General features: G+C 36.1%; 1 protein-coding gene across 1 annotated transcript in view; it reads right to left on the bottom strand.

The window, feature by feature from the left end:
- Positions 1-14,579, bottom strand: part of NDC80 (NDC80 kinetochore complex component) — an 18,269-nt gene continuing 3,690 nt past the window's right edge. The window contains exons 6-17 of the mRNA XM_075023084.1: positions 12,524-12,626; positions 11,581-11,670; positions 10,842-10,935; positions 9,590-9,696; positions 8,605-8,749; positions 8,118-8,323; positions 6,747-6,899; positions 6,382-6,471; positions 5,450-5,542; positions 3,810-3,940; positions 3,177-3,279; positions 1-2,811 (exon numbers count right to left, since the gene is read on the bottom strand). Coding sequence (XP_074879185.1) covers positions 2,689-2,811; positions 3,177-3,279; positions 3,810-3,940; positions 5,450-5,542; positions 6,382-6,471; positions 6,747-6,899; positions 8,118-8,323; positions 8,605-8,749; positions 9,590-9,696; positions 10,842-10,935; positions 11,581-11,670; positions 12,524-12,626 — 1,438 coding nt within the window. The 3' untranslated portion in view covers positions 1-2,688. The remainder of the gene's footprint in view (positions 2,812-3,176; positions 3,280-3,809; positions 3,941-5,449; positions 5,543-6,381; positions 6,472-6,746; positions 6,900-8,117; positions 8,324-8,604; positions 8,750-9,589; positions 9,697-10,841; positions 10,936-11,580; positions 11,671-12,523; positions 12,627-14,579) is intronic.

Consider the following 14,579-nt stretch of genomic DNA (forward strand, 5'->3'; position numbering starts at 1 on the left):
TAAGAAATTTTATTGAGTATAAAAATATATAAACTTAAGGCATATTAAGTAAACTGTACAAAAGATACACTAACAATAAATGAGGGAACTCTATACATACAAAAGCCAAAAAATTTACAAACCACTTGTACTACTGAGATGTGCAGGTGCCAGTGGTACATTCTGATTAAGACTTTACATTCTGGTAAAAAAAAACCAACCAAAATTAAGAGCAGTAATTATGTTCTAGTGTTTATTGTCTAAATTTAAAAGCCATATTCCAGAATACAAATAAAAAGTAACTGACTACCCAACTTCAAATATCACACAGAAGCCGTGTTCAAGAAGCATTGAAAAGTTACCTACATTTTAAAATGTGAAGACATATTACCTAGTAAACATTGGCCAATGTTAATTTATGTTACATTAGGACAAAAATTCCCATAGTATTTTACAGAACCTAGGTCAAAGCCTGAGCTGGTTCTAAAGTCAATTCAGTTTAACTGATACACAGATCAATAGTTCAGCCCAATAACAAAAACATGTTACCAGCATTACGAATATGGACTTTTTATTATTCAGACTATTTTAATTTCAGAATATTACTTTTGCCAGTACATGAAGGAAGGTTGTTGTGACCTTGATTCTTTAACCCATTACCATTGGGTTAGTATTAGTCCTTAGAAATGACATTTATTTTGCTTTCACTTACTGAGTCAACTACTACTCCACATGGCGAAACATCCTGCAGATACTAATAAAGTCAAGAACAGTCAGTTATAGAAGCAGAGACAAACAGGTGTCAGGCAGCCAAGAGAGAGCATAGCCCCTAAATAAGCACATATTTTAAAGGAACATGATTATTCTGTATAGTTCAGTTTTGCTTAATTAGAAGAATATTGCTTTAGATAAAAATATCAGAAAGATGACAAAAGAAAAAAGTTTCTAAAGAGAAAAAACTGAGATTTGATAAGGATTAGGCTGTTACAGGAAAAAAAAAAGTAAAGAGTTTGTAAAGGTAAAATGAAAGAGGACAACATAAAGCAGCAGAAATACTACCCACCAGTCAGAAAACTTTTACAGCTGTCAAATTAAACTTCTGTACTACAACAAAAGAACAGAAAGTTAGAAGCTTAAATAATGCCATCATTATCATAATATCTGAAACAAAATACTCATACCAGTGTCAGAAGATTCACAGACTATGTTAAGGACAATTGAGTTTTATATATGCTCTGCAAAAATAGCCTAGAATTAAACACAATTCAGTTTTTATTTACAGTCTGCATTCAGATAGTCCAACTTAAATTTTATTGTATATCCTAGGGATCTGCATTTCATTGAAATATTGTGTCTAATTATAGAAATAAGGAGCAACTTCATTTAGCTATTAGCTGCTACAAACTTTTGAACAGACTGCAAAGTTGTTTTTATCATTGTATATTTGAATCAGTGATATTTATCACTGAACTCTCAAAAACACTCAAGTACTTCAATACCTTTATTAGGAAATACCATCATAAACTAAACTATCCAAGATATAAATGCTGATTTTCTTTTTTTAAAACACAAAGGTATATACAGAGTAAGTAAGAAGATATTACTTCCACATAGCACCAAAGTAGTACATGTTCAAAACATGGGGTTACATTTTCTTCAATGTATTTAAACTGGAGCTCCCCATAACACTAATTTTACTGCTACTTTCCTGAGGAAGAAAAAAAAAAAGCCAAATAGCATCTGTCCTACTGGTCTAACAAGAAGAATGCAGACTCATTTTAGACCATTGATATATCCAACATTAGCCAAATCTACAACTGATTAGCTATATTGCCAGAATTCATATGTTGGCCTACTTAGAGCTATCTCTGGTATACATATTCAAGAAGTACAGTGAGGATTCATCTGGGACTATGAGCAGTTAGAGACAGAACTTTTTTTTCAAACTGACTATCTTTCTCTAGACTACTTAAAAGACTACTGTATAACTACTACTGATCTTTTAAAAAAGGTTTTTGTAAAAAAAAAAATCTTACTCATGTAAGAGGGGTCTCTGGGCAGTTTCATAGATAACTGAATAAGCAGGAGACTGAAAGACATTTACATTTGGTGTTGCTACTAAAAGAAAGGCTTGGGAAAGGATATGCACTGTCATGCCTGTGCGCTAAACACTTACGTATATTACAAAATGCACAAACTATACTCCAGAAAGGAAAGCATAACTCTCTTCTCAGTTAGCAATCTTACAAGTTTACAAAACCCACTAGTTATTTTTAAGTGGCAGTATCTCAAGTTGTCAGTACCCTCTGCATTTGTGCTGTCACTTGCAGTTCCATCTTTAAGTCCACTCTGGCTTGTTATTTTAATAGGTTAACTGTACTCTTGTCTTATATTCCTACAAGACCACAAATGATTTGATTATAAAGAAAAAATGAAATTAAATTGTCCACAGCTGTCTTGTTGCAGATGTTTGTAATCATGTATAATATTTTGCAAGAAGGAAGTGTAAGCAAAGACTTTTTTAAGAAAATGCAAATATATTGTTTAATTCTTTAATGTATTTGTGTCAATAAAACAAAGGAAGTTCATAAACATTTCCTTACACTTAAAACCAGTTTCACTGCTAAACACAGGAAGTACCCATCCTTTTAAAGGGCACCATATCAGAGCTTCAGAAACACAAAATTTTCATCTTCACCATTTTGGTAATTACAGACTTTCAGCCTTCTTTTTATAACTGTCTAGAATTCTGGTCAGGATTGACAGTAGGTCTTCAGACATGAATTCTTCATAGTCTCTGTCAATTTTCACATTCTGTTCATCAAGATATTTCTAGAAAAGAGTTACAGGAAGTTTATTAGAACTATCACAGTCTCTATTGTACTGGTTCTGCTAAAGCATTTTAAGCAGTCATTGCACTGGTTAAGTGATTTCAGTTAAACACTTCTCTGAAAAATGTCTACCAGAAGCAGATTAAACCTGACAGGATGTTACTGCTGAAATTTAACGATCAATTCTGATTATTTATACCAAAGGTTTTGTCAACAAATTTATTTAACTAGAATCCACAGGCTCAGTGCAGCAGCCCTAAATAACTGATACTTTATTGGAAAGAGTAAGTTCTAATTTCCATGTGTTTACTGCAGTTGCAAATGTCTCTAGAAAGATTTAATTCCGAATATCAAGATTTAGCTTACCTCTATAGATACTACATGAGTAGCAATCACTTCTAAAAGACGATTCAAGTTATCACCAGCTTTCCTGCTCTCTTCTGTTGTTGTCTGCATAACAACTTGATATCTAAAATTAAAGACCCTCAGAAACTCACGTCCGTAATTACAAAATTCCTGACATCTAAAACAATCACTTCAAGTCTGATATATTGTCATGTTTAGCCATAATTTTTTCTATTAATATTAATTTGAACCAAGTTAGATTTGTATATGAATACTCCGAAGAAAAAGGACTGTATTGTTCTAACTGGTAAGAAACAAAGTACCTCAGAGTCAGAATAGTCTTTCAGACTTTAGGCTGTAAAATGCAGTTGTCACATAAGTTTGGAAACAAACTAGTTTCCTTACTACAACCAAATATATATGAAAAAAAAGTTACATGGAAAACAGGAGTTCTGATGCAGCAGACAAACTTTCTAGCAAAATATTAAGTGTCGAGGAGAAACATCTTTCAATTGTGAATTTGTAAAATTCATGGACTGAGATGGATACCCGCTCAACAAGGAATTTAATGTTAGGATTCAAGAAAATATGTATCCTTAAAACACATAAAACCCAAAATAAACTACACAAACAACTTCAAGTTATGGGCCTTACTGTCGTTGAAGATCATGCAATTCTTTTGTGGCTTCACTGAGACCTTCATTGACACCACTCTCAAGTAATTGTTTATGCTTCTCTAACAATTCCAGTTCATTTGCACATTTTTGCTCTTCCTCTTCTGCTTCCTGTAAATGTAAAGAAAGAGAAAAAAATAAATAAATTGCATAACTCGGGAATGATTAGGACTTTTTCCTCTCCTTTATGTTACCTCATTACATCCTAATACTTGAATTCAGAATTCACACAAGTAACTCCAAACTCAGAACTAAAAAAAACCCAAGGACATCCCCCCCGAACCTAAAGCTGCAGGCATTTTCTGTATTGTCTTCCACCCAAAATCAGCCTAACCTTCCCTTTATTTCTCTAACCATATTTCAAGTCTATGTTGCAGCTATTTTCCCTTGGAAGTTCATCCAAAAAGTGTTATTTACATACTTTAAATAGGTTAGAAATAGAACATCATGAACAATTGTTTCTAGGTTAAAAAAATAAAGTCACATTTGAGTAAAGAAATTGCTTTTCCCTTTTGTGTCTGAAAGATGAGTAGGAAACGTAAGTAATCATATCTCCAAGGAGAGTGACACTGTTGACACTATACTTAACACAATTAAATGCACAAAACCAAACTAAATTCTGCCATCAACTAACATGCAATTCTGGTAAATTAATGAAACATCATCCTTCAAAAATAATTTTAATACTGAAGTCTTATGGATAGCATTTTAAAAATAACATAAGGAATTACATGACTATGTTGTCTTATAACCATCCAGTTGCAACTGTGTATTTTATGAGCTCACCTTAAGAGAAAAGCATATGCAACAGCATAGATCAAAAGATAAATTTCAGATGTTTTTGAAAGCAATAAACTAAATGAATTGCCTTCAGCCACCCAAGCAGGTATTAGCAATGAAATAACCCTGTTCTGTGGCTATAGCATAGGAGCTTGGATTTGAAAGAGCAGGTATGTTAAACATCAGCTTAGTTCAAAAAGCACTTTTCTCCTGGGCACCACAGCTCCACAAAAGCCATGCTGTTAGAGAAGCTGGGAGGTACTGAAGCAGCTACTTAGTTGTTAACTGAGAGAGCTATGTTTTGTTGCTAAACTGGAAGTGAGGAAAAGGATAGGGACTGCTCCCCTAGTGGGGAAGAAAAAACAAAGCAATCAACAGTTTTATATCATTAAAATATTTAATGTCCTTTTAGTCAAATAACATTTTCCTTAGTTTTTAATGTGATTAAACACGGTTACTAAAAACTCTAAGTGTATTTATTATATACAAACTGAAAAGACAAGGCAGATTCTGTTAACTCTAAAGTCTCCTTCAAGCACATGCTTTGAGACATCCTGAGGTCAGGAGATGATTGCCACTGCTTTTATTACTAGATGTAGTAGCTTATGATTTACAGGATCTGCCAAAGTATGATGCCGGATTCTCTTATGAGAAAGTGAAAACTGACTCACTCAAATATTTCTGAAGAGAATGAGAGAATCCTGCAAGAGGAATGGAAGGAGGCAAGGGCAGAGGTCCAGACAAACAAAAATGCAAACCAAAAACTTATGTATAAATATAAAGATTAAGGATAAGGATTTCATTAAGGATAAATTGTCATCAACCTATAAAAAGTTCTACCTTAAGTTTCTGATGGTAAAGATCATCCAGCTTTTCAGCTTCTTCTTTCAGCATTTTCACACTGCTTTTCTTGTCCACTACCATTACATTCACCTAGAATGAAAACATGAACAAGAAAATATAATTCAAAAAGAATTCCAACATATAAATCCATGCCATCACAAACAACACATGGTAGCCCAGAAATATTTAAACTGGGCCAGGCTGGGATGGCATTAACTTTCTTCATAGCAGCCTGCGTGGTGCTTTGTTTTGGATAAGTGGCTAAAACAGTGTTGGTAACACACCGATGCTTTTAGCTATTGCTGAATAGCACTTGCACAGCATCAAGGCTTTCTCTCCCTCCCACAGCCTCTCAATGAGTATGGTAGGGGTGGACAAGAGGTTGGGAAGGCACATAGCCAGGACATCTGACCAAAATTGGCCAAAAGGATATTCCATACCATATACTGTCATGCTCAGCAATAAAAACTTGAGGTAGGGGAAGAAGAATGGGGAAATAAAATTCTCCTCCTTCCAACCCATCCTGAACCCAGTATTGCTAACAATCTTCCTGATGACAACTTGTCAGTGATGGTAAGCCACACAACAGACTGGAATGGGCAACTTATTAAAAACAAATCTTTCTGATGTTTATGGTCAAATAGCTGCATAATCTTCAGTGCAGGGAATGCACATTATTTCAAACAACAGAAGGAGACCCTAATTCTCACAAAAACTTTTAGGTTCCATCATGATTAAAGCAATCTTCTCACAGCTTTCCTCCCCTCCGCCCTGCCCACAAAAAAACCCCAACCCAACAAAAAACCCCAACAAAACCAACCCAAACAAAAACCAACCCACCACACCACACTTAACCCATGCAAAAAGTCAAATAAGACCAGCAGATAACATTATGGTATCTTAGTCCTAATCTTCATTAATGAACACACCTGTTCCAAAGTATCTTCCAAAGTCATTTTCCGTTGAGTAGCTTTCCTAATTTCTTCCTCAGTCTGGTTTATGATCTCCATAAGGGGAGCCTGTAATACGTACGCAAGAAGATCTGGCTAATGCAATTTGTTAGTTTGAACTAAGATGTACCCCAGTACATCTTTTCCCTCTCCTGTTTTTATTTAGGCTCCTGTACCCTCCAACACCAAATTTCCTCACTATACTATAACGTTGTTATGGCAATGCATCATACAAGCTTTTCAATGAAGTTTCATGGAGAGGTTAAGAGACACCTTTCCAACACTTCCAAAGAAACACACTTTTTTGTGAGTGGTAACAGAAACATTGTGTTGACTCTACTTACCTTGATCTGAGTTCTGTATTTGACTAGGCAATTTGGTCCTGCCTCAGGATTAAATTGAATCTCAAAGTCATGGCCTTTGGAATTCTCAGCACTTACTGGAATTAATTTCAGCTTTCGAGCCAGTTTATGATACTCTGCCAGTTGCATTTCGATCTGTTCAGAGGAGAAAAGGGCAAAAATTGTAGAAGAAATACAAGTGAAAAGCTTTGCAAAAAGTATTCATACAGTACTTTAAATATGTTTCTAAGTTGCTCTGTACAAACATGATGCCATGTCATGCCACAGTATGCAAGAGCTGTATGTATTGGCAGTCCAGCAGTTTGCGTTGTTTGGATTAAGTACTGTTTTATGATTCTTTCAAAGTTTGCCCTGCAAGGTTTCTCAGTGTGTATGGGTGAGACTGAATGGTTTCACCTGTGGTTTTCCCTACTCGTCTGCCATATTTTTTCCCGCCTCAACTTTTTGAGGATTAGTTGATAGGCAAGGAAAGACATGCTTGGAAATAATCCAAATAACTAAACCAATGATCAGTCATCATGTTGACAGGCCTTCTCTCATTGGTTTTGACAAGAAGTGACCCATAGCCACACATCCTAATAACAAAGTTTAACATGAGCATACCTCTAGACAAAGCTTATTAAATGCTCTATGTTCTGATTAATGAGTGCCATTTATATGCAAACACCAAACAACATAAGTATTTTTTCCAGTTTTATGTGCTTCAAACTTGCACAGTATGAGCAATTTAAGTTAATACCAAGTGTTTCATAAAGTGTAACCCTGCCAAATGCAAAATATACTTGAAAACTTTTTTTTTTTAGTTCTCCATCTAGCAAAGCAGAAGCTTTTAAATCCTACCACTTACAGGACCACATCTTTTCATTCTGCTTGAGGGAGTTGAATTTTTCCCTTAAAACCTATTAGAACTTCCACAAAAGGGACCAATCTGGCCCTAAATGCATGCAGAGACATTGATTCAAAGCACTACTTTTGCCTTACTTCCTTGCTATGATATCTTAACATTAGCCTAAAATTGCTTGTGTTATCAAAGCAATTTCAAGCTAATGTTATCAAACCTCTTGATGCTGTAATAGTGAGCTGACAGTGGTGCATATTCTAGCTATGTCCCTTATGATGCAGAAAAAAATGAAAATACATTTCCATTATGCTCAAAACAGAAAAGGGAAAAAAGAAACATTTTTCAGAGAGATTATAAACAGAAGCCATTCTTGTCGCTTCAGCCTGTTAAGACATATCTATACTGTTGTTAGATTATTTAGGGAAGAAGTTAGCAATAGTCCAAGTCCCAAGTTTAAGCTTGCATGATGAAAACTGATAGCCACCTCTCAGCATAATAGGGTTTTCACATACCGCCTCTTTATTCCTCGCATATTTTAGCTCCTCATTCCACAGCTGATGTTCTTCTGCTTCCACTTCCCTAGTCAGCTTGTTAATGGTTTGCTGCAACTCATTTCTCTCATGATTTATTCTCTCAATGTCCGCAACTGAATACTTTTGGTTATCAAAGATGTGCTGGAGCCGGGCATTCTCCTGCTTCATTGCTTCTACTTCCATTTCTAAGTTCACAAAACATTTGTGAAATGGATGTAAAATACCAGCCTATATAATTAATCTAAACTTTCTGTATTCATATGAGTAAATAAAATCTGTATTTCATTACTGTAGTGTACAAACAACTATCAGCCAATAAATCTCTTTATTAGCAATCCATTTTGGAAAGTTTATTTGTAGTATCATCATACACTAAGTATCTCACTCTGTCCTAAAGCTGAGAATTACAATTACTTTAAACCTATTTCTAGCTTCACTATCCCATTTGTGACCAAGGCCTTCTTACCCGTTGTTTCAACTTCCTCATTAACGCCTTCCATTTTTTGATCAAGGATGGCTATATGAGATTCCAGATTAGCCAAATAAGCTTGGTATTTCTGGACATCTGCTTGAAGAGATGATTTCAGGTTTCGTAGTGATACTCTACGATCCTAGTAAATAGATGGAAACAACAACCACTATTATATTAACCTAAAATAATGATCTGACTTTCCAGACAAGGCAATAGAGTAATTGGTCAACTTCAGTGGTATAAATATAAAGAACTTCAATAATTTATCTCTGTGACAGCTGAATCAAGTTAAGCATCTTTAAAACAATAACAAAAAAGGCTGATAAGATGGTTTGTACCTCGGTCCTTGTACTTCAGCATTTAGTCTTTGATTTGCATTAGTTATTGCATTAAGAAAGTTCTTACTACAGGTAATTCACAACTTAAGTATAATAATACACAAAGGGCAGATAAAACTCAGGACAAGGAAAGCTGGGAATACAAGCAGCACATTTTGCACAGTACGCAGGAGTCTCGTGCAGCCACTAAACTATTTTTAAACTCATGATGTATTGAAAGCAGAATCCAGCTTTTCAAACAAAATAATTTCCCTAAAATATGTTGTTACCACCAAATCTCATACTCTCATCCTCTAAGAAGTTCTCATACCAACCCCTTTTGGAAAAGGTAATGTTGAAGTTCAGAAAAAAAAAAAAAGGTACAAGTATTTTATTAGTATTTCAGCCAATGCAAGATCTCATTACCTGAAAATATCTGCACGATATCAAACAAATAGTGACTGAAGACTCCACAGTAAATGCCTTGTACTACAATGGAATAGTCTGTAATAACCTGGCCTAATTAAAATCTCAGAGCACTGAAAATAATTTTCCATTTGTTGTAATGTATCATCAGTATCTTTGTTTGATAATGACAATAATGATCAATAATAGAAAATTAAACTCCACCATATAAACAAGCATAGACACAATTTACTAACCGGCTCACTTTCCTTTTCTTTTTCTAGTCTTGCAATCTCTTCATGAAGTCTTTTGTTGTCAGCTGCTAAGCCTTCTATCTGGAATTCATCTATATTAAATAGATCCTCTTGGGGGGGGGAATAAAAAAAGGAAAAAAAAAGAGGAGGGGGACAGTTACAAATTAATCTCACTGAATATCATCAGCTAATCTGAATATCTGTCTTTAGCTTCAGCACAGTAAATACCCATTATCTGGACAATTATTTTAAACTGGAAAAAAACCACCCCACACCCTGAAAAACAACCAACAAACCCATTACAAAGCAAATAAGCAAAAAACCCAAAACAAACAAGTACAGAAATGAGTTTTTCAGTTCTCCTGTCATAAGAGCTCAAAAATCACTCCTGTGAGGTCAGTTTCCAAAAACTCTCATACAGCCCACGCTATAGATTAGTGGTTGTTAGGTAAGTTTCATCTGTTCCAGCTTCACAAAGTAGTCTGATTTGTATACTTCTTTCTCATCCACATACTTCCTTGCCCTCTTGAGACATCTTTTCCCTTACTTCCCTCAAACTTAGCTAAACAATGTCATGATTACTTTTTCCTACTAATACCTAGTAACAGTCTGGTAGCTTATGTTTCCCCTCCAACTGATGGTTTAAGCTTGCAACAGAAGTGTCCTTAGTCTAGCTTTTCATAGAAGGGCACAGAAAACAAGAACTGTTTTTCCTCTTTGTTCTCATATACTGTTTGTATTTCTATAGGTAATGACATTATTGTGCCAAAAAAATTGATAATTTTCCATCTCCCTGAAGAGAAACACAGGTGCATGCTGAATCATATGTGGGAACTTCACAACAGAGTTTGGAACTCGTGCAGACTGTTTTCAGAGCTTTTAGAAGCTGAACTTTCTTACTCATCAGATGTGTATCCTCCAGTAATATTTTTCTTTTTTTAGTTGTTAACTTTGTCAGACAGAAACAAGAATCATCTTCATAGATGGAATTTGCATCTGAAGAACTATATACTGCTTTTCTGTCACAAAGCCATTAAAACCAACAGGCTTACACAGGTACAGATGACAGCAGAGCATGGCCTCTCTGTCAGTACTAGTAACAATGCATAAAAAGAAGATAATTCAGTCAAAGTAACTGAGAGGTACTTGGGATTTTCAGATTCCTCTGATCACTTTCACCTGTAAACTGAGCAAAACTCATGCTAGACGAGAAACCAGTAACAATTAAATACTTCATTAAAACATGAAAACTTACTTAATTTTGACTGCACTTCTGCATCCACTTCTTCAAAAGTATCTCTCCCTTTCATGAAGAGCTCATAGCACTTTACAGAGTAGTCCATGAAAAGCTGAAAACAATTTTAAAAGTTTTCATTTCAATGACTCAAAGGGCTGTAAAATATCTAGATACTCTAAATCTACTCAACCAATGGAATTAAACAGAAACCAAAAATATCTTTCACTGGTTTGATTGCACTTCTGTAAAAATCAACTTTTTTTTTTCCTCCCTTTAAACATAGAATGTCAAGAGATTATATCCAGGCAGAAGGCAGCATCTAGAATTCACATTCAGAAAGGTCCGCAGAAGCCAACACATTTATAATTAGGTCACTGTCTTTACACTGCACTGCTGTTAAACGTGGAAGATTCAAGTGCTAAAGAGAAATACACTTGAGACACTACTAAGACAATTAAGCAGTATGACTCCCTTTCTCCACAAAGGAGAACAGAAACAGTAGCAACTCAGAGAATAAGGCATTTCAATTTAATATGCAGCCTGCACCAATAGACTGGCCATGATGCCTGCTCAGGCAACTCGTTGATGAGGCTTTTTATATACTGCTACTATACTTCCCAGAGAACTCTGTGAATATAAAACTGAACAGAATATATAAATGCAGATAAAATTGTTGTCATACATTTAGATTCTGTTGTTACAGCATATGGCAAAATCCACTTGAACAATTCTGATAATAATTTACTTTTTATGGTACCTTATTATGTACAATTCCATCATCTGTCTCTCCTCCCCAGCTCTGTCCATCATCAAATGATGGTGCATTTTCCCTCATAGCACTATACAACTGAAAGGCACAAGTGTACATACAAAGAGCAAGTGAGAATATCCCCATTAGTTTTCATATTAGTTTCACATTCATGATAAGAAACAGAGTAACATTGGATTAGGATTGCAGCAAGCAGGGCGTAATGGTGCTGCTTCAGAATGGGACCAGTCATGTCAGGGTAAGGAACCTGTGGTTAGTTGACTAAAAGCACTGATGAAGAGGTATTAACTGGACATTCAACACTACCAAATTGCCTTGCTAAGCTAAACACATCTTTTCAGCAATAAAGGATAGGATTTTCATGTGTGCCCAATTCAGCAGTGGTGAACTTCTGTCATGGATTCCAAATTTTGCTCAGACCTGAGCTAGCAGCAACAGAGAGTTACCACTACTAAAAAAAGAAACAACCCCCACCCAAACATCCTCCCCCCACTCCCTGCCCCCATACAACAATCACAGGACACTTGAAAAATTGCTATTGAAAATTCCATCCTTAGACTTCAAATTTAAGAGAAGATGGCAGGTGTCACAAGAAGAACTACACTGAAGATACATGATTATACCCATAAACTTTTCACATTTTTATGTATGTGCAAGTTGTCATTTTCCCCCCTTTCTCATACACAAATTTATCCAGTGAACAGAGTTTAAAAAAAGATATTATCATAATATAACATTAAAAAATCAGTTTAAAAGTTACTAGAAGTAAGGCTAAGGGCTAGATTCAAGATAGCAGGTAAGAACACCTACCATTTTCTTTACATAAATGTCAAACAAAGAGATTTTTAAAAAGCATTTAAGAGATCTGTATTGAAGCTAACATTCCAGCCTGAAAACTGGAAATGTTTGGCTTAAAGAAGACAAATGCTACCTTGACACAATCAATTAACCAAACCAAAGCTGTCACGATCTGAGGCCACGTATGTGGTGCTCCCACTGTGTACATGGAGCTTTTTGACAAAGGAAAGGGGTACCTACAAGGTAAAAGAAAATATTTTTAATAGCTGTGGCAAACAGTGATGAAAACTAAACAGCACGTTTTTACATGTAGGTCAAGGTACAGAAGGAAGAACAAACTCAATTGTACTTTATACAGTACATCAAAGGGAGGTAAGCTGAGTTCTTACAGCACTATTTTATTCAATTATCATGGGTTTCTCATTTTGTGATTCATAGAATATCTCAAGTTGGAAGGGATCCATAAAGACCATCAAGTCCACCTCTCTGCTCCTCACAGGACTAACTAAAACTAAGCCATATGACTAAGAGCGTCATCCAGACACTCCTTGAACTCTGACAGGCCTGGTGGTGTGACCACTTCCCTGGGGAGCCTGTTCCGGTGACCAATCACCCTCTTAGTGAAGAACCTTTTCCTAATCTCCAGTCTGAACTTCCCCTGATGCAGCTTCATTCCATTTCCTCGTGTCCTATCGCTGGTCACCAGAGAGAGATCAGCACCTCCCCCCTCCACTGCCCCCCTTGAGGAAGTTGTAGACTGTGATGAGGTCACCCCTCAGCCTTCTCCAAGCTGAACAAACCAAGTGACCTCAGCCACTCCTCATAAGTCTCACCCTCAAGGCCTTTCACCATCTTGGTTGCCCTCCTCTGGACACACTGTAATAATCTGATGTCCTTCTTATATCGAGGCGCCCAAAATTGCACACAGTACTTGAGGTGTGGCTGCACCAGTGCGGTATAGAGTGGGACAATCACCTCCCTCGACCAGCTAGCTATTGAAGAAATGATTGAATAAATACTTTTTTTTTGCATATCCAAACATCAGGAACAAAGAAGGCCTCATACAAAGAAAGTGTAAACTATTCCTTCATACACTCCTTAGCCCCTTCCTATTCAGCTTAGTATGTTGCCTTGGTCGTGGTAGTGGCCAGATCTGTCTTTCTCCTTCTGAAGCTACTATGGGAGGAGCAATGGGCACTGCAGTATTACGGAAAAAGGAGTGGGTGCCCTGGGAGCATGAGGTGATTCATGATGAGACAAAGACCTCAAAGGAAAGGCAACAAACGCAAAGGAGGGAGTAATAGTCCAATGGATGACATTTAGACTTCCAAACTGGGTGTGCAGTCGTGAAGGATTTCCTAACACATAAAAACAAACTGATACACAGGAGTGCTGTTCTTAGAGGGCAAGATTCTTGCTTCTTGGGTCAAATGCACTCTGAAAACAGAAAAGCAGCTGGCAATCAGCTTAATGTCATGCAATTACAGAAAAGAATTTCAGAAAAGCTGCATATCAAAGTATTAATATTACCTATAAACACACAAAGGCTATACTGCTAATTACAGGCATTCTCTCAAAACCTTCTACAGATCAAGGAACACAGAAGTACAGATTTTATTCCATCTTTAGACTGACAGCTGCCCAAAGTTATTTTAAGAACATAGGACAAGAAGCTACTGATAAACTGACAGTTCTAAATACATACTCGTGAGCCATTCAGCCTGAGAATTTTTTAAAATTAATTATTTAGGTCCATTTTCTAGCTCTCAAAAGACAACTTAAAGTGAGTTCTCAAAATAAGTCTTTTTATCCAGGACTACACTCTGGTTGCAGCAGAATAAAACCTCTTGAGAGCAACTTCCTTTTCAACATCTCAGCTAGGTCAAAACAAAATTTTATTAAAATACTGAGAAGTGAACAGAACAGATTTATAGCTACATCTAAGGAGCCCTGGTGCTTTGGCACCATCGTGGGCTCGAATCTACAGATGTAAAATACACTTCACTTTTTTTTTTTTAATGAGACTGAAAATTCACCATTATCAACAGGCAGAGAATTTTCTTTCTTGGAAAGTGTTGGTGCATTAATGATTCCAAACACTTACTGCACAAGATTAGAAATAAAACACCCAGCTACTTACTGGTTTTTTTCATCTCAGTGGTCATTTTTGTTATTTCCACCCCCTGCTT

The sequence above is a fragment of the Buteo buteo genome, chromosome 3 (assembly GCF_964188355.1).
Source record: "Buteo buteo chromosome 3, bButBut1.hap1.1, whole genome shotgun sequence".
Taxonomy (NCBI): Eukaryota; Metazoa; Chordata; class Aves; order Accipitriformes; family Accipitridae; genus Buteo; species Buteo buteo.